The 21,441-nt window shown below is 47.8% G+C and overlaps 11 protein-coding genes across 12 annotated transcripts; 4 read left to right on the top strand and 7 right to left on the bottom strand.

The window, feature by feature from the left end:
- Positions 1-95: 95 nt before the first annotated feature.
- Positions 96-894, top strand: PV09_07130 (uncharacterized protein). The gene has a single exon (XM_016360856.1). It carries the CDS (start codon positions 319-321, stop codon positions 757-759), a length of 441 nt encoding a protein of 146 aa, XP_016211228.1. The 5' UTR covers positions 96-318; the 3' UTR covers positions 760-894.
- Positions 895-1,201: 307 nt separating this feature from the next.
- PV09_07129 (uncharacterized protein) lies at positions 1,202-2,586 on the top strand. Its single transcript, XM_016360855.1, has 6 exons — positions 1,202-1,318; positions 1,369-1,436; positions 1,517-1,667; positions 1,727-1,785; positions 1,850-1,874; positions 1,943-2,586. Exons 2-6 carry the CDS (start codon positions 1,374-1,376, stop codon positions 2,482-2,484), a joined length of 840 nt encoding a protein of 279 aa, XP_016211227.1. The 5' UTR covers positions 1,202-1,318; positions 1,369-1,373; the 3' UTR covers positions 2,485-2,586.
- On the bottom strand, positions 2,472-5,574 carry PV09_07128. Of its 2 annotated transcripts, XM_016360853.1 has the most exons (7): positions 4,897-5,574; positions 4,806-4,849; positions 4,591-4,753; positions 4,354-4,543; positions 3,067-4,303; positions 2,791-3,016; positions 2,472-2,728 (listed from the first exon to the last, which is right to left on the bottom strand). In XM_016360853.1, exons 1-7 carry the CDS (start codon positions 5,069-5,071, stop codon positions 2,577-2,579), a joined length of 2,187 nt encoding a protein of 728 aa, XP_016211225.1. In that variant the 5' UTR covers positions 5,072-5,574; the 3' UTR covers positions 2,472-2,576. The 2 variants fall into 2 exon arrangements, with proteins under 2 accessions (XP_016211225.1, XP_016211226.1); XM_016360854.1 differs by having other exon boundaries at positions 4,806-5,574.
- An 822-nt stretch (positions 5,575-6,396) lies between these two features.
- Positions 6,397-7,714, bottom strand: PV09_07127 (uncharacterized protein). The gene is made up of 3 exons (XM_016360852.1): positions 7,566-7,714; positions 7,369-7,513; positions 6,397-7,317 (listed from the first exon to the last, which is right to left on the bottom strand). Exons 1-3 carry the CDS (start codon positions 7,593-7,595, stop codon positions 6,689-6,691), a joined length of 804 nt encoding a protein of 267 aa, XP_016211224.1. The 5' UTR covers positions 7,596-7,714; the 3' UTR covers positions 6,397-6,688.
- A 389-nt stretch (positions 7,715-8,103) lies between these two features.
- Positions 8,104-9,087, bottom strand: PV09_07126 (uncharacterized protein). Its single transcript, XM_016360851.1, has 3 exons — positions 9,015-9,087; positions 8,909-8,951; positions 8,104-8,854 (listed from the first exon to the last, which is right to left on the bottom strand). Exons 1-3 carry the CDS (start codon positions 9,078-9,080, stop codon positions 8,301-8,303), a joined length of 663 nt encoding a protein of 220 aa, XP_016211223.1. The 5' UTR covers positions 9,081-9,087; the 3' UTR covers positions 8,104-8,300.
- Positions 9,088-9,217: 130 nt separating this feature from the next.
- PV09_07125 (uncharacterized protein) lies at positions 9,218-10,382 on the top strand. Its single transcript, XM_016360850.1, has 2 exons — positions 9,218-9,401; positions 9,453-10,382. The coding sequence occupies exons 1-2, from the start codon at positions 9,295-9,297 to the stop codon at positions 10,138-10,140; spliced, it is 795 nt and encodes a 264-aa protein (XP_016211222.1). The 5' UTR covers positions 9,218-9,294; the 3' UTR covers positions 10,141-10,382.
- Positions 10,383-11,518: 1,136 nt separating this feature from the next.
- Positions 11,519-12,052, bottom strand: PV09_07124 (uncharacterized protein; the record flags this gene model as incomplete). Its single annotated transcript, XM_016360849.1, has 1 exon — positions 11,519-12,052. The coding sequence occupies one exon, from the start codon at positions 12,050-12,052 to the stop codon at positions 11,519-11,521; it is 534 nt and encodes a 177-aa protein (XP_016211221.1).
- An 83-nt stretch (positions 12,053-12,135) lies between these two features.
- On the bottom strand, positions 12,136-12,743 carry PV09_07123 (uncharacterized protein; the record flags this gene model as incomplete). The annotated part of the gene is made up of 2 exons (XM_016360848.1): positions 12,136-12,649; positions 12,697-12,743. 2 exons carry the CDS (start codon positions 12,741-12,743, stop codon positions 12,136-12,138), a joined length of 561 nt encoding a protein of 186 aa, XP_016211220.1.
- A 550-nt stretch (positions 12,744-13,293) lies between these two features.
- PV09_07122 (uncharacterized protein) lies at positions 13,294-14,612 on the bottom strand. Its single transcript, XM_016360847.1, has 2 exons — positions 14,239-14,612; positions 13,294-14,147 (listed from the first exon to the last, which is right to left on the bottom strand). Exons 1-2 carry the CDS (start codon positions 14,486-14,488, stop codon positions 13,639-13,641), a joined length of 759 nt encoding a protein of 252 aa, XP_016211219.1. The 5' UTR covers positions 14,489-14,612; the 3' UTR covers positions 13,294-13,638.
- Positions 14,613-16,314: 1,702 nt separating this feature from the next.
- On the top strand, positions 16,315-18,089 carry PV09_07121 (uncharacterized protein). Its single transcript, XM_016360846.1, has 2 exons — positions 16,315-16,770; positions 16,886-18,089. The coding sequence occupies exons 1-2, from the start codon at positions 16,408-16,410 to the stop codon at positions 18,032-18,034; spliced, it is 1,512 nt and encodes a 503-aa protein (XP_016211218.1). The 5' UTR covers positions 16,315-16,407; the 3' UTR covers positions 18,035-18,089.
- On the bottom strand, positions 18,053-20,955 carry PV09_07120 (uncharacterized protein). Its single transcript, XM_016360845.1, has 2 exons — positions 19,706-20,955; positions 18,053-19,645 (listed from the first exon to the last, which is right to left on the bottom strand). The coding sequence occupies exons 1-2, from the start codon at positions 20,663-20,665 to the stop codon at positions 18,338-18,340; spliced, it is 2,268 nt and encodes a 755-aa protein (XP_016211217.1). The 5' UTR covers positions 20,666-20,955; the 3' UTR covers positions 18,053-18,337.
- Between the last annotated feature and the right edge of the window lie 486 nt (positions 20,956-21,441).

Genomic DNA, 21,441 nt, shown 5'->3' with positions numbered 1-21,441 from the left:
GCTGATTGGCCAGCCCGTCCCCGCAGTACCTCGAGCAAGTTGCAAATTCAAACCCTGCTTAGGAGCGTCGTATTGCGCTTTGCACAGCGCGACGAAGAAGATGCAACTCCATCAGAACGGAGTCGGCGTTATGATGGCGGGATCCTTCAGTCCTGCCGTAATGAGATGTCGACATGCAGAAATGTGTATATATAGACATTCAGTCTCAATCTTAGGCATACTGCAACAAACCACATCAGCTCGCTTTGCATAGACTGAAAGATATTTGAACGCAATACCTACCCTGAGCATAAAACGCACTCTTTTCAAGCCTACAAAATGCCAGCAACCGAGTCGATCAAAAGCTACGGATCCGTTCCCGACCAAGCACAAGAAATGAAACCATATGCCAAGGGAGCCATTACCGCACTCGGCGCAATTCGTGCGGTGCTCGGTGCAGGATTGCTCATTGCTCCACGATTCGTCGGCGGATTGTTCCACATACCAGTTACGGCACAGTCAGCTCTGATCGGACGCGCAGTTGGTGGTCGAGACCTCGTGCTTGGCGAGCTGCTTCTCACAGCAGACGGCTCCCAGAAGGACAGGAAGGAGGTGAAGCGCGCATTGTGGGCAGGCCTTGCTGCCGACGCTCTGGATATAGGCTCCATCGTCTTTGCGGTGGCTTCAGGTCAATTGAGCAGAACCGGTGCAGGCTTGTTCGGCGGAGGAGCGACTGCATTCGTGCTGCTGGGAGTGGTTGGACTGCGCAGCTTGAAATGAGTCGGGGCATAACTCACCATTGCTGCTTCATTTTTTCACAGTGGTCACAGCTTGCGAAAGCGACGACTCAAAGATGAAATTGGATTTTTCCCGTGTACAATTACAAGTGCGTGGTATTTAGACTGGAGAATGACTAGAAGTGAACTCGTTCTTGAATCACTACAATCTTAAAACACCACCTCTCCCTTAGCCTGTTTCCAAATTCGCAGTTGCAACGAACCAGCATATGAAGGGTACAAAGCAATCTTGCGATCATCCTTAGATTCTGCAGTCCATTCCTAGTTTGCGTAAGTAAGTGGAAACAACGCGGCCACATAAGTGATCAGCAATTGAGGTTATTACGGGCGGAGAGAAGCGAAGTTCGGTATAGGTTGGGGTCTCCGCACGGCGAACAAGCCGAGGCTGCGTTCTCAGAGTCACAGCGCGGGCATCTTATTAGCACCAGCATCGTCGATTGAACGTATGTTTTCTTGTTCTTGGGTTGGGCAATTTTTCAAATCCTTTTGATTCTCTTGAAAGAACATTAATAGCACAGTTTTGACACTGGTCTAAACTTCCCGTATATTTCTTGCGCATTTTGCATCCTTGGTCTTATCTAACATTACGTAGCTGTGATGGCCGTCAACAAGTACACCGATATAATAGTGGAGATCAAGGGACAGATTGGCATCATCAAGGTCTGAAAGCCTGAGACTACCTCTGAAAAAAAAATTTCTTAAAAAAAAGCTGAAGCGGATGTGGCTAATGTTTCTCAAAGTTAAATCGTCCAAAAGCTCTCAATTCATTCGGAGGCAATCTGATTCCCGAATGCGTTGCCGCATTTCGAGAGTTGAACGCTCATCCTGATACTGTCTTCACAGTCTTGACTGGAGAAGGTCGCTTCTTCTCTGCGGGAGCAGATGTAAAAGGCAAGCCAGCTCATCTACACGAACGAGCACTGGACTCCGAGCTGACGTCCCACAAACAGCGGTCGCGTCAAAGAAGGCACCTGTCTACAAGAACGATGCAGAGAAGAAACTATCATTTGTAACTCAATTTGCCACCCGTACGTGTTTCTGATCCACGAACTAATCGCTAGCTATTGTCACAGCTCATGACGGGAATCACTATGCCAGGTACAGCTACTCACCCGCTTCGCAGTTTCAAAATGCTGACATCCAATTCGAGGCTGACTTATGCTTAGCTTTCGAACTGATGCGATCCATCATTGATCATAAGAAGGTCTTTGTCCTGGCGTTGAATGGTCCTGCCGTGGGCGGAGGCGCCGCTTGGTTCGAAGGTCTCTCCGATATTTGCATCGCCTCGGACGACTGCTGGCTTCAGGTCCCCTTCTCTGCCCTTGGACTTGTTCCAGAGTTCGGTTCCGCAATCAACTGGGCACAGTCTGTTGGTATCCACCGTGCGAATGAGTACCTTATGTTTGGACGCAAGATTGAAGCAAAGGAAATGAAAGAATGGGGAATGATCTCTGAAATTTTTCCTAAGGAAGGCTTTCACGATAGGGTCGTGAAGTACCTAGAGGAACAGCTCGCGGTTAACGATGGCAAGAGCATGATGGAAGTAAAGAGACTTCAAAATGCTCCTCTGCGAGATGCGAGGTTGATCGCTGTGGTGAATGCCGTCGACGCATTGGCGGAGAGGTTCGTCGAGGATGCCCCGAAGGCGCGGTTCGAGGCCAAACGAAGAGAACTGGAGGCAAAGAGCAAAGGAGTCTCCAAGCTATAGCATTGCTGAATATTCATGTACTGAGTGCATACTGCTGACTAAAAATGGCCTTTATTCATGCTGATTTTAACTATGCAAAATAGATCGACTCTTTACATTTTGTCCTGCCTAGCCATTCGCCGTGAGAAGAAATCCATAATCAGAGAGATCACATTAAAGAAGAGTCTGACTATGTCCTCTAGGTCCCTTAGCAGTTCGTCAAGCAAGACAGACCTGTCTCTGAAAGAGGGTCTCCGCAAAGGCCCTGTACGATCAGCTGTTAGCCTTTCAACGCATATGTGGTCGATAATGGAAATTTGGACAAACCATGGACGCCGTTCATATTGAGCCCTGGAGGGCCATCTCGAACCCAACATTCTCCGACGGGATCACCCTCCTCTCGAAGCAACCGCCAATTGCCAATTCCATATTCTGGGGGCGCGAACCGAACCCCTCGTCCTCCGCCTCCTATAATCAGATTGCCTGGTCGATACGTGGGATCTGCTTTCATCCTTTGGATGACTGAATGATGAATAACAACATTGTCGGGTACCTATCTCCCCGTCAGTTGCTTGTAGTGATGGAGATTGGGATCCAGCTCACGTCTCTAACTTCGCCTTTTGGCAACGGCCAGTTTATCGACTTCCAGCTACCATCCGGTTGCAGATCCATTCGACGGAAAGGAAGATATTCCATGAAATTCCAAGCTATCACCTGAAGAGCAGAGCAGCCATTATTGAATTGTAAGACATCGTGAATCCGACCCTTTATCGCAGCGGATTTAAGCGCTGAAAGGAAGCGGGAAGCCCGCGCATTTTCTGCCTCCGCTGTGAGATCTGGTTCGTTCTGCGGTGCAAGACCCACAGTAGGCATAGCTTGGCCTTGCTCTTTTGTTACTTCCAACTTCACTGCATGTTCATTGACATTGGCTATGGGAGGCTTCGGGCCACCCTCGGGGCACGTATACTCAGTTGTTTTACCAGAAGAATCATCTTGCCCAGGCGTTTCGATCTCGATTTGCGGTATAACCATTGACTTGCGACGAGTGCGAAAGACGTCTTCAGCACAGTTCAAATCTCGCAACTTTTTGGGGTCGAAGCGCAGACCGGCTTTTTCAGCTTCACGAACCATCCAAACGAGGGGAATGTGAGACAAAGCCGTATCCTCTCCAGGTGACAACGGCCATCCACCGCCAATATCTGCATGCGCACCTGCGAACCATACTTCCTGAATATCTTGTTCGTCATCATCAGAATCTGCATCGGCAAAATCGCTATGTCGATGATGTAGAATTTTTAAAGAGTCCTGAGACAGGTCAGTAATGGCGGATTGTCGATCTACATCGTCGTTAATCGAAGGACTGAGGGAGCGGAGCCCACTGGTCTCAGACTGATCTCTGAACCTTGGTGGAACAATGGTGGGTGGTCCAAGGTGATTTTGATGCTCGTCAGAGGGCTTGCGTCCTCTGGGAGCCACCTCGTCAGGGGCTACTTCCTCGTCATCGTGCTTCATGTCCCATTTCTGATGCCTTCGTCGATAATGATTCTGCTTTTTGTGAGGCCGAAGTTCTCCAATCAGATCTTGTCGGAATTTAGCTCTCCGCTCGTCAATAGCCACAGCATGACGTATGACCTTTGCAGTACTGCGTGCTGTATATGGAAACTTGCTTCGCTGAAGCCAGGCATTCTCGAATTGAGGAACCGAGTTCACCGTATCAAACAAGCCAAGAAAGCGTATTCGTCTGACTGGACGCGAAAAGGTTTCACGGAAAGCGCACATGTAATTCATCAAGAATTTCTTCTGTTGCCTCTCTTTTTCGGTGGCTTCGGTTCGTTGCTGCCTATTCTTAATATTAGTCGAGCTTTCACGGTATATATCGACCTCAGGTACCATCGTTGAAATGCTTTCCAGGCAAATCTAGCCATTTCCTCGTTTCCAGCGCTTAGTAGTCCAACATGGTCAAGCATTTCCGCCAAAAATCGTGCGGTATACGCTCCTCTTGAGAAGCCAAAGAGAAAAATGTCATCACCGACATTGTAATAACGCATCAGAAATTTGTAGCCTCCCATAACATGTTCATCTACTGTTTCTTAGCTTTGAAATCGCATGACAAGTTGAGAATCATACCGAAAGAGGTGCCGATTGCTGAATCCTTTGCCTTGAGATACGTAGACTTGAGTCGTTCAAACTTCGATGAATGGGAGAGCGACCCCGACTGCACATATGTGCCAATACCAGGCTGGTAGTAGTGGAATTGGGACGGATCGTCTCGATCTAGCATGCGATATATCTGGCTGCGTGAATCCCTATTGTCAAGTCTTAGACGAGTGCTACGCTCATACCTTCAAGATATTCGAGTCTGCATCTGTCCCTGAGAATTTGTTGCCTGTGTTTTCTTCAGTTGAACATAAAACAATTAAGTGTCTGTACTACCTGTCCCGTCGAAGCATAAGATAAACTTTCTCCGTTCTCGTCGCTCACGAACCTCTGGGATCACGCGTAGTTGAAAATTGCTGGCATCTTGGCCGACAGATATGGACTCTCGGCGTCCCGTGGAGCCTCTCCTGCTCCTTGGGAGGGTTGAAATATCTGTGCTCAATGTAGCCATAGCATGTTAAGCAATGTGGAACAGGAGTTAAAATGCTCAATACGAAACTGAGACACCGCGATGGAAGATGTTGAGAAAGCAGCGCATGAGTGAAAGAAATTCTTGCTCGTCATTTATTTCCACCTAGTTTCATTTTGCACGCACAGATGTGCGTCCTGCATCGAATCTCCAGTCGATCTTGACTCCACAGGCATGCAGATTGGTACAGATTTGCTGTCCGGAAAGTGATCCCGCGTGCAGAATGCGCCGTTGGATGCCCGCCTAGCCAGGACCTGCGATTGCTACTTGAGAAGAGCATTAGCCAAATGCATCTTAAAGACCAATGGGGACCTTTTAAAAGCAGCTTTCCATTCTATCGACTAATGTTCTCCGCGTTGTGCGGCTCAGATGATTCGACCACAAAACAGCCGAGCCTTATTGAAGCTGGAGTTTGACAAGGACAAAACTCTGCACTTTAGAGCGACCGAGTGCGATGCAAACCGCGTCACCGGTGCACGACGCATCTGTGGAAGCGTATCACACGAGCGGCGATCATCACCAAAGCGCTGCAAGTTCAACCTGACCGACTGGTATGGCGAGGTGTAAGGTGCTTCCAGCATGCATTCGTGTGGCTGGCTGCAGATGCGTCGAACCTATCGATCCCGGTTTTAGATGCAGCCATGATTCGGCCCGCAGACGTTCGTTCCCACAAGAAGTTTTGCTGAACATCACCATTGACTTATGATCTGATTTCAGAACAACTCCGCTCTGCGCGTACATGCTTTAATCGATGTCACGACCGCTAGTTTGGGACAGGCGGTTGCAAAGAACGGTTAAGAGATCGGATTCACTATATGCGGAGCTTACCCATCTCAAATCGGAGATTCTTCCTGCATGAGAGCGGGGGTCTAAGAGATCTTCGCAACCTTAAGCCATACTGGAAGAACTACTTGTACTAGCTCAGAGTGGACTTGGTGGAGACAGCTCGCTTGCCTTTCGCCGCTGCGTGATCTCGTTCCTGTGTCGCGATGATTTGCGAAGTGCGAGCAAATCAGCATGCAACAAAGCGAGAAATCCGAACAATTTAGTCTGGCGAAGGTAGCGGATATCCGGATGAGCCCAATAAACATTATAGCGCAAAAGCCTGTTTTCTTGTGCCAATCATATTCGAAGCAGTCTGCTGAGCGTGCCCGATCGAATGCGTTCTGTAAACGTTTGGCAGGCTCGCAGTACGCTTTATCGCGAACAATGCTGTCTTAAGGAAAGTTTGGAGCTGATGTCAAACCTCCGCTATAGCTCTAGGTTTGACCAAACGGCGGATTGTGGCAAAAAACATTACATCGAGGTTCACAGAGAAAGATTAGAGATTTGATTAAAGATTTCGCTAGTAGAACATTCAACTCTTTCCCTGTAGAAGTCCTTCAAGCGTAGGTGGCGATGATTCCCAAGAGCACATGTTACAGAAGTCAAAACAGGTATATCGGTGATGGTGTTGCTGTGCAGGAAGTAAGGGGTTCTTCCATTATTCTTGACTCCGGTATTGGAGCGACTGTATCTTTCTTATCCCATACATGCAATGGCTCCTAATCCGAACGCCACGTGTACATGCTTTGAACACATAGGAACAGCTCCAGGATTTCATACAGTCTGCGTGCCATAGCCTTTAATCCGTTCTGCGAACTGCCAGCTTTGGTTCTCTAGCTTCTCGTCCACTTTGATCTCTACGCCCTCCTTTCCGATAGTTGCAATGCTGTACCGGTCCATGCTTCGAGCATCGCGATAGAAGAGCACCTTCATACACTCTTTTACGATCGCGACGGCCTTGTCCTTCTCCAAAGTTTTCGTAGCCTCCTCGTCTGCCGCATACTTCCGCAATATCGGCTGCGCCAGATGGGCACCGAATCCCGTGGCCAGACTTGGGCTGCTGAACGTGGTGCCTAGCAAGTCGACTGAGGCTAAGAACGGCGCGCTATCGTCGTCGAGGCCTGCGACGAGTAACTGATTCCACAGTGGATTGAACTCGCTACGTCGCTTGTACATCACTTTTGAGAGGAATGTGTATAAATTCTTAGCACTAAGTTGTGACTTCTCGTCCTCTTCTGTATGAGAGGCCGGTGTTTCGTAGTTTTGGCGAATGGAGACGGAATTAAGTAATCGATCGAGGTATTGCATGTCAGAGACGTCACCACCAAAGCCGACGACAGCACGCGAGTTGAATTCTCGAAGTCGCTTGACGTCGGTAAAACGGGCAAGGGAGCCGTATGATGCTACGCAACGTGTCAACAAAGCTAGAGTAATAAGCATTCACTTTGCCATACCTAGGTTATCCGCTGCTATGACGACACCGTCCTTATACTTGATGGCTATTACTGACGTGCCGGTAACTATGGGCGATTGCGTGTGTTGCTTCGGCCCAGTCTGCATGTATGAGTGGTCATAAGCGCCGTACACATCGTCTCTAGGCTAGTATTGTTCGTTAGCTGAGAGAACTAGGTACTTTGGGTTCTGAGCGTACACGGCCCCAGGCTTGCGGTAGATGGTTCATATTGCTTTACCGAGTTTCTAACGAGGTATTGAAGGTGCCTGTATTCGCTTATAAGTATTGTGGAGTGGAAAGGTTGATGTGAGCGGCGTTCACGGCGCTCGCTGATCGCGAGGCAGAACTTCATACGCGGACGTCGGAGCACTTGAAGCTTGGACCTTCAGCTCTCTCGAAAAGGTAACTATGTCAATACCAGCGGCGGCGGACGAATTTGAGCGTGATTTTGCAAACTTCAGAAGCAATACGTCGAGTCCCTCCCTTGCGCATAATATTTTTAAATCTGCTACTGGCGCTGGTTCTCGCCGCGCTTATTCGCAAACTATGTTTTTTCGGCTTGTGTCGTGAACGTCCTGGCCCCGTACTGTTTGACGCATTTTCACACGCCTGTTAGTCTTGAACTCAATCGATCTAAGCTTCAGGTATATCTTTCGTGCAGTGATTCATTAGTCACTGGGAGTGTTGACTCGCATTCCAGACAGCACGGCTCTGCTTAACTGGAGGACCAAGAAAATGTGGTTTCAAAGCGATGCTGAGATTCTGCTTGCCCAGCATTCCGTCAAATACTGGTATAAAATATACAATACACGCATCATCTCTTTGGACCCCATCTATGCGATCAAGAGGTCTTCACCTCGTACTTTTCCTCGAACAGATTCTCGTTTGCAGCCATTCCCTCGTCATTCCGCATCGTCGTCCAAACGTCCTCACTTATGACGACCGCTGTGTGGCAGGAACGAAATCTATAGTATCCCTAGGCTTTTGATCTTTCTTTTGCCTTATATTGGCCTGCGTCTTGCCCAGTTCATCTGCATACGCCCATGGTGGAAAGGTCACCGGTACGGCCAGGTCTTCCGGCAATGTTGTCGCATACTGCTCCTCGTCCGAAATTCCAGCGTGCTGCTTGAGCTTTTGAAACAATGTTGGATTCTTTAGAGCCGGCGTTTTCTCTAGCCGCTCGTTGAAATGTACGCCTTGCTTTTTGAGTTTGAGGAAGTGCGCGAATTTCTTCGTCGATGCGGACGGAGGTGAACCTGGCGGTGAAGGCGGGATAGAAAAGTTGGGTACGGGCGGCATAGTCATGCTTCTGATAGCTGCACGCGCTTCATCGTATGAGAGCTCCCTATCGGGCTCTTCATAGACGAATTCGGATTCCTCGTCTGGTGGCATTGCAGGACCTTGTGTCGGCCGTTCGATGGGTACATCGCTGTGCATCAACACCGCTGATGAAGCAGATATAGCAGTTTTCGAAGCCAAGGAAAGATCTGCAACTATTTATCAACGCCTTGTAAAAAAGGCTGTTCGAGACGGTTACGTACTTTCATTCTTCTTCGTCCCGACTTTGTCGGTGTTCAGCTGTGTCTTGTTGTGCTCAATGTTAGTAGTAATCTTGCCCTCTAGAATCGCAATTTACTACGAACGTACATTTGTGGATATTTTTTGGCCTTCATCTTCCTCATCACTACTTGCGTATCCACTGAGCCCCAGCATTCTCGCGATAACAAAGAAGCTGTTGTCCTGTCGTAGCATCCAGCAAAGAAGGGTTTACATCAGATCGCCAAGAGATTAGATTAGATGTTAGGCAGCTCGTGGTGCGCGTTGCGTCGTAGCTGGTCCAACATCCCAGTGCACACAGCATAACAACAATCGCTCCTGCGCTCTTCCCCATCCTCTCTTCTGCATCGTTCCTCAAGTTTTCGAAATCATGGCTCAGCTACTATCTACAGCTCCCCAAGATGGGCCCGGCTACTCGTTCTCAAATACACCTATCAACCAAGCATCACAGCCTACTCAGCACGCAGGCTTCTATCCGTGAGAAGAACGTTGCTCTTGGTCCTAAAGCTGTTTCTAACTCGGTCCTAGTTACACTGATAACGGCGGCTCGACCCTTGGCATCACTGGAGCCAACTTTGCCATAATGGCCGGCGACACGCGCTCAACTAGTGGCTACAATATCAACTCACGCATGGTACCCAAACTCTTCCTTATCGGCGGGGAGGGACCCAACAACAAGGGCGCCAAGATCGTCCTCAGTGTCGTGGGATTCGCCGCTGACGGAAATGCGCTAAAAGAGCGTCTCGATACAATTGTCAAGATGTACAAGTACCAGCATGGCAAGGACATGAGCGTGTCAGCATGTGCACAGCGGCTGAGTCATCTACTTTATTCAAGACGGTTCTTCCCTTACTACGTCACTGCTATCCTAGCGGGCTTGGATGAGGAGGGAAAAGGCGCTCTGTACTCGTACGATCCTGTGGGTAGTTACGAAAGGGAGCAGTGCAGAGCGGCTGGAGCAGCGGCGAGCTTGATCATGCCGTTCCTCGACAACCAGGTCAACTTCAAAAATCAGTATGTGCCTGGAAGCGGCACTGGCCACGATTTGCAGATTAAAGAGCCAAGACCATTACCGCTTGAGACGGTAGAGAAACTTGTGCGTGATGTGTTCACGGGCGCTGTAGAGAGGCATATCGAAGTAGGCGACTCGCTGCAGATTATGATCATCACCAAGGACGGCATTGAGGAGAAGTTCTTCCCTCTGAAGAAGGATTAGAGTCGTATTATGGCATGGCCTGTTTGTACAATACAAGCTCTCATGGCGGTGGCGTTATGGACGAATAGCGAAAGGTCATATGCTTCCAGCAAACAATGAAAGAATGACTCTCTTAGACGTATTTATCTTCACCGTGTCTCCTACAATTTCAATGTTCAATCGCATCAAGCTACAGAATCAACAGTCCACCTAGCCAGCAAGTGTCTGACCAAGTCTTCAGATTCAACTGTGTCATCTCCTTCACCAAATAGCCAATCATCCCGATTATAATCAGATCGAACTTGAGCAATGCTGTTAACTCTACACATATTGTGAATTGCCCCTTGTTTTTCTTCGCCGACTTCGCCTGCACTCCACTTCGTGTTTTGCGTAGGCATTGATGTCTGATAAGGGTCAATGCTGTGTTTAATGTCACTCTGTGAACCATGTCCCAGTTCCTGATTTGCTGCCTGACGTGATGCACCTGCGAGCAATTTGGAGGTTGAATTGATTTGGCTCTGTCTAGCCATCAAAACCGCTTTTTGTTCTGTTGTTAGAGCAACCTAAGTTGTATTTGGAAGTCATGAAGGGCACGATCAATCTGCAATGATGAATGATTTCCGATCTGAGTAGGTTCACGCTTCCGCTCTTTACTCGATAAGTGTATGTCTGCACTTTCTGACCCTGCTTGCGGCGTCGCAGAATTGATGTAGACGTCCTGACGCCATTGCATCATTCGAGCCATTTCCTCGTGCGCATTTCGTTGCTGACGATGATACTCTAACACATCTGCTGTCCTGTACGGTGGAGTAGGTTCTTCATGTTGCTCTATATCAGATTCAATTTTTGGCTGCGCATCAAATCGAACGCAGGTTTCGACCGCCTTGCTTTGTCCAAAGTACAAGACACATGAGCTGCATGGATTTCCTAGGTCACACTGTCGAAAATTGTTAGTTCAGATCCAAAAAGCAAACAAACCATGAAACTGTACCTTCGTTTTAAGATCTCGGCATATTTTGCAGCTTCCCATCATACGCATTTTCTGGGCACGCCTTTGAATCTCCTCCGATAGCTCATTCCGAGCTTTTTAATTTAATACGATTCCTCCAACTTCAACTAGAATGCGCTGCTTTCTTTGTCGTTCGAGATCGGCATCCATCATCAAATAATTTGAGTCCGCTCCAATTTTTGGTACATCTGAATGCGTTTCACGATGCTTTAATTGAAATTCTCTCTGGAGTGGACTAGAATTTGCAAGCTGAGTTTCTGTTCTCAAAACAGTTGGAGTGTGCTGAGCTTGATTTATCGTTTGGCGGGCAAGTTTGTTTATCGATTCAGTAACAACAATGTTTTCTCCAGTTTCATTTTCTACTATTGCATGGATATTCTCGGGTGAGATCTATGAGATCTCGGCGTCATTGACTGGTCCCTTTGGCTCATTAAGTTTCTTATTTGCAGCATCTGTTTCACTGTCAACATTTATTGAGTCAGATTGTCCTAGAGGATTTATATCGTCCGAATTATCCAGATAGCCATCTAAATCGACGTTGTCGTGGAAATCTTGTCTGTCGGTGGGAGACTTGAAGTCGAAACCTTCATTATTGCGGTAAGGCGCAAGCTCTAAGGGAGGCTGCAGATGGCATAAAGAAGCGTCCAAGCTGGTCGAGCTCTCCGCTCTCTGCGTATCCTGTAGCAATGGAGATCCGAGCATATTTGGATGTGCAATCGTTTGCTCCTGCCTTCGTGGTGGTTCGCCAACACTGGGCGATGAATTCACGTGCGTCATCAGTAGCGGCGTGCACATCGGAGCCATTCCGGGAACCATTTTCATTTTCATCTGATTTTGAGCGGCATGCTGCTTAGATCCTTGCGTAAAGGCATTTTGTACGGTGATGTTTGGAGACTGTCCCACGGTGAAGGTTGCAGTGCCCATTTGGAGCTGCAAAGGAACGGAAAGCGATATGCCTGCTCTGCTCGAATTCATCGTTCTTTTTTTGTAAAGTGCCTCAACTTCCTCTAATTGCCTCTCTGTCGGAGAGGATCCGAGCTCTTCGATAAATTATTCACTTGAAATGAAAGATCGGGAGAGTTAAGATAGATGATCAGAATATTCACCATATGCCGACTCTGCTCCTGCAATTTACGCTCAGCAAGCTCTAACACACCCACATGCGTGGCTTTGCCGAGTAGACTGGACAAATTCTCTATGTTGGCTAAGAACTGCCTGGTACGTAGGAGTAGCATTTCGATATCGAGAGAAGTATCTCCTGAACTTCGGGCCTTCTTCCTAGGTATCTCGTCCGGTATGAAGGCCAAAGTGCTACCGAGCGTTTTCACCGAGCTTCGTGCAGGAATTGCACCATCTTCGGTTTTGATTTTCTTTGGCGATGGAAGAAGATCAGTGTCATTTAGAGAGGCTGCCTCCAGTTGTCTCTCTAGCTGCGTTATGTCGGCTAACGCACAGCGATGTCGCTGATACAAATGATGGATGGCTTGTGTTTGGTGCTGCACGTTCTGTTGAGGATTTGGCCTAAGGTATTTAGCACGCTCATAACGAAAGCAATGGTTCCAACATACCCTCTGTTCTGGAATCTTTTAAAGTTCAGGACCGATAGGAGTAACATCGAGCTGCTCTTGAGACTTTCAAGTCTTTTTTTGCGCAATTCGAATCGCAAGCCACGGTATGGCCAATTGATCTTTCCACTGCTTGTGGATTTCAGAGCTGATCCATCTAGGTCAATGAATTTCCCTGTTATATCGTGTATCTCCTTAAATGCTTTTTGACATCTTTTCAAGATAGAGTTTGCATCCTGAATTGCCGACTCGGAGGCAAGTAGCACTGCTTGCTGATAGCTCAAAATTTGCCAACATCTGTGAGCGCATGAGAGGTGATAGCAACGTCTCCAGCAATATCGGTGAGATCTTTGTGAATACGTGTCGACGAAGTAGCAGCTGTATAGAGAGTTGTGGAAAGTCTCCCGCCTGAACGCACAACTACCAAAAGCTCAGCCGCCACATCCATGATTCTTCTCGTTAAATAGAGTTGATGGCCTCTGCTCAGAAATGCCGACTAAGATCAGAGGCCATCACCTCAAACTCTGTTCACTTATGAGTAGGCTAGTGAGTTTTCAACTGGAGCCAGCCTCAGCCATCCAGTTTTGGTGGCTACGCAGTCAAGGTGTCGCACCATCCAGTTGCATCGAAGAAACCGCGAAGCGGGGAGCGCCACGGCATGGACCAACTCAGGCAATACACGCAGGATGGTCTCGCCACAATTTCATCTGCAAAAAGAAAAAATGATTTCATGAAAATCTCCGAGAATTCTGAAGCTGAAGCATTGCTAGAGCAAGTGCCTTTTGCTATTTATACAGTGCTATTGTGGGATGATGTTACATCCTGATCCAATTGAAAAATTTCGAGACCATAGAGTATGTACAATGTATATTCGTTTCATGGATAAGCCAAGCTGGGAATCCCCGACTGAACGAGGCAAATCTGGCTATGGGTCCATGATGTCGACTATTTATTTTCAGAGCGCTGCCACGTCGCCAATTGCGGAGGTTGAAGCCTTTCATCGTGAACGTGAAGGGAGACATGGCAGCTGTTTGCACGATGCTTGAAAATAACGGGAGGTTCCATCTTCAATAACTCTCGGTATGGTATCATGAAACTTTTGCGAATTTCGGTGAACTTTCCGAGTAGGTCTTGAAAGACGGGCTGATCCAAGAACGTGTGGCCGGATACAAACGCTTTCTGTCTAGCATCGATCCCGAATTTCGGAGTATTCGGGTTCTTTCCTTTCATGGCTTCGTCGTATCCTTCTGGCTTCCGTTCCATGTTGAGATACGCTTGAGCAACCCTGCGGATTTTAGACGTCAGGAGTGGCATTGCCTGGGTCTTGTTCTTGTTGTATGAGTATACAACATGTTTCCACCGCACTGAGTCACGAGAACCATGAGGTGGCGGGCTCCAGTCCAGAGCATGCTTCCTTTTTGACGGCTTCAACGACCCCCAACCGTATCTAGATCCTTAACGAGTGTCAGTGCATCATATCCACAGCTATATTAGCATGCTCCGGCGCAGAATGAACAGATTGAGTTGGAAAAGAGTATTACTTACGCTGTAGAGCCAACAGCTCACTTTTAGGTATTGATGAGGTTCCACTTCCAAAGGTGGTTTTTGAAGAGGCTATGCGACCCGCCGATGGCTGTGATCGCTTAGCACTAAGGTCTTGCTTAAGGACACCAGGTAGCTCTATTTCACTCGTTCCCACAATGGCATCTCGAAGAATCTTGATGCCTGGCCCACGAAAACCCTTGACACGTGCTTCGGTTCTGGCGTAGAGTCGCTGCGTCTGTCTGAAGGCCATCCTGCACTCGACTTTTCTCCTTTTTATCTTTACGACGCGGCAACCATTGAAGTCCCGATTGGCGAGATGAACCAGCTGAGGACCACGCTCGGATGAATTTTGGTGCAGAAGTGATGGAATGTTGTGAAAGTGTTACTTTTTTAATGGCCGGATTCAAAGAAAGGCAATGGTCTGTGCGTCATATGAATGGTCCAAAACGGAATAGCTCCATTCGCCCGATGCCAAAACACCGTCGTTGACTCTTGGGCGTCGTCTAAAGTGAACGCGGAAAACTCGTGTCATAAAACTAACATGATACGCTCGAACCGCAACTCAATGTCATCTGCGGGAAGCTTCATCGGCTTAGCCGGAAATACAATGTGAAAGTACTGTGTCTTCCTTTATTACGCCCCTGGATAATAATTTAACTGCCCTGTATGTTTATGTACCACGTACGTCAAACTGAGATAAAGCCGAAATTGTGAAGTATCGAAATTGATGGCGCCAAAAATCTTGAGATTGCAATTATCCAGTGCTTTCACCTTGGACTGCCTTAGCTTCATACAAACATCAATCCATGTCTGGTTCTCAAAGGTTCTCCGTACTTCCAATGCATTTGGACTCCCGCTCGGCATCACGTTAAAATTCGTCTTTAGTATCATATTTTGGACGTCGCTGGCGTCCGGAGGTTGCACTTCGTACCTCTTTCGAGCGATGACACCGTACCGTTAATACTAAGCACCTCGGCACGGACAACTACTTCGGCACGTCGCCGCGTCTTACTTTCCTAATAATGATTCTCATGTGGTATCGTCGCCGTCTTGCCCGGCGTGCGTACGAAGCTCCAGCTCGATTTGAAAGTCAGTTAACCAAGGCCCTTCGCTGAGATCGCCATAAAATCAGCCAACTGTGGCGTATACGGGGTAGAAACCTTGAGCCCTGGGAAAATGACGGCAAATGTGAAATCCCGCCCACTCCTTTCAGCTATACCTTATTCGATTCAAGTTCTTGATTTATCGGACCCTTTGTTCACGATTCGTTGAGTGAGGGGATACCGGTGCAGTATGTTTTCACATTCAGCTAAATTCTGGTTGCTTTGGTCATATTCAACTCAAAGGTTCGCTTTTGAGTGCATTCTGGGTAATTGATCAGACAAAATGTTCAGGAAACATCATAAACAACATGGAATGCCGACAACACGACCACCCCGACTCCTCAGGTCAAGAAATTGAAATTGTACAACATTGGACTGTGGAGGTCTGAAACCCGAGATTCTGTGCTGATCAACAACTGTCGCTTGATCGTAAGTCGCTATTCGGGCATCACAATGTAAACATGATCGAGAAGGTTTGAAGCAAAAGTTTTGGTGTAGTACATTTATCGAAGCGTTTGCCAGGATTAACATGAGAACTGGCAGAAGCTTGCAGCGATTCTCGCGTGATCGAATGCTAAAAGAGACTTTCCATCACGTGGGAAGCAATGTGTAGCGTCGAAATTACACGCGCTTTGGAAGACCAGTAGCATATTGTAGAATTAATCATTTGGTATCTAGACTGGACTCGAATGCGAGTAGCAATGTTTTAGTGGGAGGTGGCCACAACGAAGAGGCTGACTCTCACTAAAAGCGGCGCGCGAGGATGGAATCGGAAATGATTTCGAACAACTGAAAACTGCCGAAAGGATTTTGGACGATGACTATAGGACAGCATTGGGCTTGTTACGAAGAACGATGGAACCTCGTTCATATGCAAAATGATCTGCGGCTTTTACCGCCAGGCTTCCACCAATCACCGCTGGGGACGAACGCATGCGCGAGCTGTGACACCTACCAACCTTAGACTTCAGTACGCTAATTCACCCGCACTGCTCTCAAGCAGATTTCATCGGTCCTTGGTCACCTTCTTTTTCGAGAGCATAGCTCCGTAATGTTGTATTAGGCCATGCATGATGGTGCTGTGTCTAAAGTTGCTACATTCATTGGAATTGGTTCAATCCTTCTATATCTATCCTTAGCGTATCGCTATAGGCTGCCTGGCTTAGCCTCTGCTCTTCAGCATCCGCTGATAAGAGGGAGTACAAAAATGGCCTCTGTAGATTTGAGTTGGCATCCTCCTGCTGCGAGCTGGATAACAGACCTGACTGAGGTTGTCAATGGGACTGGGGTTCATGGCTTCATCTTCAACTCCAGCTCTTTGCCTGCCAATGTCCCCTATGCAACATATAACTGGTGCAATATGCCACATGTTAGGCGCGAAGAATATGTTGTACCGAGTGTTGATTATCAGCTGGAATATGTCGAACTGGTAAGTACTCCTCAATATGTTCATGACGATTACCTGCTGTCTATAAACGCATGAAAATGAAAATCCTCAACCCACATTAGCCACAACTATACACGCAATTCTAACTCTGGCGAAGATCCATCGTCACCATAAACGCACGCCATACGCGTCGAACACTTTTCCACAAGAATCCTATCCTTGGTACTGCTCAGACGAAGGCTTATTCTACTACGGCCAACCTCTGAATCCAGCTTCCGAGAGTGCTGCATCCACATTCTGGCAAGTTTACACCACAAATAGCAACCCTCTTACCCCAGCTGGCTTCAACGGGACTTGTCAATTTCCTCAGATCACGCGGGAAGGGCTGCAGGACTCTTACCAACATGGGAAAGATCTCTTCGGAGTATATCACGACTTACTTAAATTCATTCCCAGCGAGAAGGACGACACCGTCAGTTACCGAGTGACTAACAATGTGATCACGAGTCAAGTTGCTGGGATGGTGATTAGCGCCATGTACCCTTCTCCTCAGCCATTTCCCGTGCAGATCCAGCCGGATAGTATTGACTCACTGGAGCCAGCATACACATGTACAGCGGCGACGGCGTTAATGGGTAACTATGCCTCAGGAAGCAACAATACCAACTGGACCTTGCATCTCAGCGCTACTGAAGGTCTGTTTTCGGAACTGGATGCAATTTCTGGCGTCAGTCCGGATAATGGAGGCTTTCACATGAGTTGGGACCATTACTACGACAATCTTTCCGCGCGCCAATGTCATAGCAAACCATTGCCTTGCAACATCTCTAACCATAATCTATGCGTTACGCAGCAACAGGCAGATGCAGTATATCGCCTAGGCCAGTACGAATACTCCTACATCTACCGCCTCGCCCCGCAGTCCCTGCCTTATGCAGTAGCTTCATTCGGGATATGGGCCGCTGAACTGGTCCAGAACATCCGAGATGCGATCTCAGCATCCAGCAGCATGAAGTATAGGCACAATGTCGCCCATGATGGTTCAGTCTCTCGACTTTTGAGCATTTTGCAAATTGATGACATGGTCTGGCCAGGTATGGGCTCAGAGGTCGTATTTGAGATTTGGAAGAAGGCAAATGACGGAAAGCGCTACTTGCGTGTGCTGTGGGGTGGCGAGGTTCTAAGGAGTAGCAATCCAACACTCGGAATCATGGACATGATAGATCTGGATATTTTCTTCTCGTATATTGATGGTCTGGTCGGACGGGGTGCATCGAAGGTTCCGAATCTGTGCGAAGTATCGTAAATGAAGTTGGTAGTGAATGTAATGATGAATAATAAAGAGTTTTGATAGAATGTCTAGGTCACATTCTAGGTTCATGGCCAGCGCGTAGAAAATGTATGCAGTCTTCTCGTAGGTAGACGCGTGGTTTGGAGTCAGTGTCGTCCACAAGATCTGCACTAAGTTCAATTTACTCTTCATCTAGGTTCCCTCAACCAGCCCCACTGAACCAGGTCTCGTTACTAAACTTACGTACCGTATTCTGTCCCAGAGCTCGATCTCGTGGTAGTGATTGATTGGAAAGTCCACTGGAATGCCCTCAACTAATCATGATGACGAGGATTCGGCACGAAATTCGATATCCTCCGCAATTCGCATGACAACATCGCCGTCGGGATCGAGTTGGTAAGAATCCATAATTTGCCCATCGTGGGAGATGATATGCTCTTTCAAATATTGCTTTGACGAGCCGTCATCAATCTGCCATACGAGAGCCTCTCCATCAGCTCCAAACCCCCAAATCGAGAGAATTCCTGAGACTGTATTGATTGACAATTCCACCAGACACCTTAAATTTCCAACGTGTACGCCACGTATACCGAGGGGCCATATTGACTGAGATTCGGTATCTGAATCAGGAGATACAGATAACTGAAAAAAATTCTTCAGTGCGTCTTCCTCTGGCCACCAAGATAGCCACGTTGCAGCGGCATCTAGATCAACGGCCGTTATAGCACCATACTGTTGCTTTGAGGACAATTCAAATACGTCGGATGGAACTGAGTACAACACCACCTCATCATCATATGCAGCAACAATTCGAGGTCCGCTCGAAGTGCTAGCACTAGCGCTGTAAAGCCTGGGGATGGCACCGGAAGACGGAGGAATAAATATGATTTTTCGCATAAGTCTATGCTGCTCATTAGACTGTGCGTCGCTTCCTAGACAAAGCATTCCGGATTTGGGGTCTGTGAACAAAATATGGACGCCATCAGTCATGGGCACAGCGCGATAATGATCGCTGCCACCGACAAATCCCTCAATGACAGGTATGCGATTCTCGAGATCAATCGATCCCCAAAACGGGTTCGTATTTAGCGGTTGTGTCTGAGCTCTAGATAGCTCAAATCTTCGGGCAATGGAAGCTCGTTGACTTGGGTGTGCAGCACTTGATATCAGCTGTATTCTTCTCAATGAATCAATCTTGGGTCTTGGCGGAAAAAAATAAAGATGATCACTTGGCACAGTTAGAGGGAACCAGCGATTCAAGTCCTGGCCAGACAATGCATCAATCCAATGCAAGTCAAGTCCTGTCGAACAACCAAAAGCTACACATTGGCGTTGTGGGCAGATAGCCACGCTTCGGGGAGGGTCATCTTCAAAGCATAACTGATGGTAGAAACTTCGTGATCCATTTGCGAGCAGCGTGCTTCTGGCTTGCTTGGTGTTCTTGGTTTCTGGAAGCACGTTGATTCCTAAAACATGAGAGTTCCAGGTTCGATTTATGCGCACTGATTCTCGCCCCAGTTCAGTTTGGTCATCTGCTACAGTCTCCTTAGCACTTCCAGATTGAATCTCAAATACGTCGGTGCTCCTCTGAGGATAAATCCCACGAGAATTGGTAGATGCGACGTCCTTACGAAGCGTTAATTAGTAACACTCAAAATGGAATGTGATGTGGAAAACTCTGCTTACAGAGGGATCATGAAGATCCAGTGCTTGCTCCGCGACAATACCCGATGCTGTATTGACAAAGTCCTCACCGCTATAAGTTCGAACAAGAAAGCTGCACATAAGTCCCATTCGGCCTTCAAGCACAGCAGCAATAGCAAAGCGCCTAGAAGAAGCATTGATACTCATAGCTAGAACTCTTCGAGGACAAATTACTCTCGTAAGGACATGAAGATTGTCGCCAAAGATTTCGTAGACGTATATCATCCCACCTTCGGCGACTAGCACGTAGTTCCCGCAAGAACTCACAGTGAAGATCAGCTCACGGCGCCTGCTTCGTTTTTTGTAACCGGCCGCGAGATCCTCAAAATTGGTACGTGTAACCTGCCGAAAGACTTCGACGTTAGTTATAGATCGTCTAGACGCCCAGCATGACGGTTTTTGACACTGTCCCCAATGGTGATCGCATGTAGCCATCGCTGGGTAATTCACCCGCGAGAGGTCATTGCCAGTCCATCCGCCTGCTAATGCACATTCCCTACTAATAAAACAGCTCATCGACCAGATACGTCGCGCCGACAATGATTGAAACCTTCCAACAAATAGCGTGGCTTCCTGGACGTGGCTTCGGTAGCCAGACCACCAGGCTCCACGCCGAAGCATGGAGCAGAGTATGTGATTGTTTAGACTTGCAATCATCCATGTTCTACATGTATGTCGGGCGGCGTTGAAATCTCTCGGATGCATATAAGAGTACACATGTTGAATGATCTCGCTAGGTAAGCTCATAGCTATAGAGTGCACAGGTCGTGAACGTGGAGTCTGGTCAGATTGAACTTGAAGAGGCGCCCTATCATCGAGGATGGCCTGTTTGGTAAAACATTGACCGCTGTTCACTGCATCTGACATGGCCTTGATGCCCCAAACGGCACTAAAAATCCCAGCCATATGCTGATACCCAATCGCAGGGGATGCTGGCGACATTTGAGCCTGATCAGAATGGTGAACCTGCAGCAGGTCTTGCTCCGTGTTGTGTGTCGAGTCCGATGTATCGCGGATGTCAGCAAAGCTGCCATTAGTCCTCTGATGAGGCCCATATAGATTATTAGTAGATGTAGACAGTGTCTGGTTCCCGTAGCGTCTTTCTTCGCGGATTCCAGCTTCACCGAATACAAACGTTTCCAATCCTGGATATTCATCGGTCTTATTACCACATTTCGTTGCCCATTGAGACGAAAAAGTTGGGGGAGTGTCATGATGGATACTTGAGAAACTATACGTGGCTTTGAAGGAAGGATTCTCGCGACGACGAAAAGAAATCCAGTCTCGACCGTTAGAACACGTATCAGTATCCTCATTCGACTCATCCGATTCGTCAGGCGTTGTATTGCTGCTCTTTGAACTAGTACGTAAAAGCATCTCGATAAAGCGGGGAATTGTTGGTTGCTCCAAGCTTTTGGTATTTTCTGCTTTGGCAAATTTTCGTCTCGAATAAGCGCAACGAGAATCTTGCCTGGGCATTTCCTGGAGGCTTTTGTGGCCAAAAAAATAGAGTTTCGGAGTCGTGACAGGGCGCAGGCCTCGCAGAGTGGAGATTCTGGATTTGGAGAGGAATGTAGAGTGTTCGATCAGAGGCTACTAAATCGCTGTGGACGGCGTTCGTACTGGACCTGGATGAAATGGTCCAAATACTTGTAGGCTGTATGCTGAGAGGTCTGTATGCTGATAGTAAGCCAAAATGGGACAGAAATCTAGAGCTC

Source organism: Verruconis gallopava (assembly GCF_000836295.1).
Source record: "Verruconis gallopava strain CBS 43764 unplaced genomic scaffold supercont1.27, whole genome shotgun sequence".
NCBI classification, from domain to species: Eukaryota; Fungi; Ascomycota; class Dothideomycetes; order Venturiales; family Sympoventuriaceae; genus Verruconis; species Verruconis gallopava.
The sequence above is the reverse complement of the archived record's forward strand: the minus strand, read 5'-3'. Positions and strand labels throughout refer to the sequence as shown.

Excerpts from the sequence above, each read along its gene's own strand:
- PV09_07126 (XM_016360851.1), bottom strand. The coding sequence starts at position 9,080 with ATGCTGGGGCTCAGTGGATACGCAAGTAGTGATGAGGAAGATGAAGGC. Across the intron at positions 8,952-9,014 it reads GCCAAAAAATATCCACAAAT|ACACAGCTGAACACCGACAA; the intron begins GTACGTTCGTAG and ends GAGCACAACAAG. Across the intron at positions 8,855-8,908 it reads CGGGACGAAGAAGAATGAAA|ATCTTTCCTTGGCTTCGAAA; the intron begins GTACGTAACCGT and ends AAATAGTTGCAG.
- PV09_07125 (XM_016360850.1), top strand. The coding sequence starts at position 9,295 with ATGGCTCAGCTACTATCTACAGCTCCCCAAGATGGGCCCGGCTACTCG. Across the intron at positions 9,402-9,452 it reads CAGCACGCAGGCTTCTATCC|TTACACTGATAACGGCGGCT; the intron begins GTGAGAAGAACG and ends ACTCGGTCCTAG.
- PV09_07122 (XM_016360847.1), bottom strand. The coding sequence starts at position 14,488 with ATGGCCTTCAGACAGACGCAGCGACTCTACGCCAGAACCGAAGCACGT. Across the intron at positions 14,148-14,238 it reads TGAGCTGTTGGCTCTACAGC|GATCTAGATACGGTTGGGGG; the intron begins GTAAGTAATACT and ends ACACTCGTTAAG.
- PV09_07130 (XM_016360856.1), top strand. The coding sequence starts at position 319 with ATGCCAGCAACCGAGTCGATCAAAAGCTACGGATCCGTTCCCGACCAA.
- PV09_07129 (XM_016360855.1), top strand. The coding sequence starts at position 1,374 with ATGGCCGTCAACAAGTACACCGATATAATAGTGGAGATCAAGGGACAG. Across the intron at positions 1,668-1,726 it reads TGCGGGAGCAGATGTAAAAG|CGGTCGCGTCAAAGAAGGCA; the intron begins GCAAGCCAGCTC and ends TCCCACAAACAG. Across the intron at positions 1,786-1,849 it reads CAGAGAAGAAACTATCATTT|CTCATGACGGGAATCACTAT; the intron begins GTAACTCAATTT and ends CTATTGTCACAG.
- PV09_07127 (XM_016360852.1), bottom strand. The coding sequence starts at position 7,595 with ATGAACCATCTACCGCAAGCCTGGGGCCGT. Across the intron at positions 7,514-7,565 it reads TACCGCAAGCCTGGGGCCGT|CCTAGAGACGATGTGTACGG; the intron begins GTACGCTCAGAA and ends GAACAATACTAG. Across the intron at positions 7,318-7,368 it reads CATAGCAGCGGATAACCTAG|CATCATACGGCTCCCTTGCC; the intron begins GTATGGCAAAGT and ends CACGTTGCGTAG.
- PV09_07120 (XM_016360845.1), bottom strand. The coding sequence starts at position 20,665 with ATGTCGCCAGCATCCCCTGCGATTGGGTATCAGCATATGGCTGGGATT. Across the intron at positions 19,646-19,705 it reads TGGATCTTCATGATCCCTCT|GACGTCGCATCTACCAATTC; the intron begins GTAAGCAGAGTT and ends ACGCTTCGTAAG.
- PV09_07121 (XM_016360846.1), top strand. The coding sequence starts at position 16,408 with ATGCATGATGGTGCTGTGTCTAAAGTTGCTACATTCATTGGAATTGGT. Across the intron at positions 16,771-16,885 it reads AGCTGGAATATGTCGAACTG|ATCCATCGTCACCATAAACG; the intron begins GTAAGTACTCCT and ends ACTCTGGCGAAG.
- PV09_07128 (XM_016360853.1), bottom strand. The coding sequence starts at position 5,071 with ATGGCTACATTGAGCACAGATATTTCAACCCTCCCAAGGAGCAGGAGA. Across the intron at positions 4,850-4,896 it reads CTTATGCTTCGACGGGACAG|GCAACAAATTCTCAGGGACA; the intron begins GTAGTACAGACA and ends AAGAAAACACAG. Across the intron at positions 4,754-4,805 it reads CAGACTCGAATATCTTGAAG|ATATATCGCATGCTAGATCG; the intron begins GTATGAGCGTAG and ends TCACGCAGCCAG.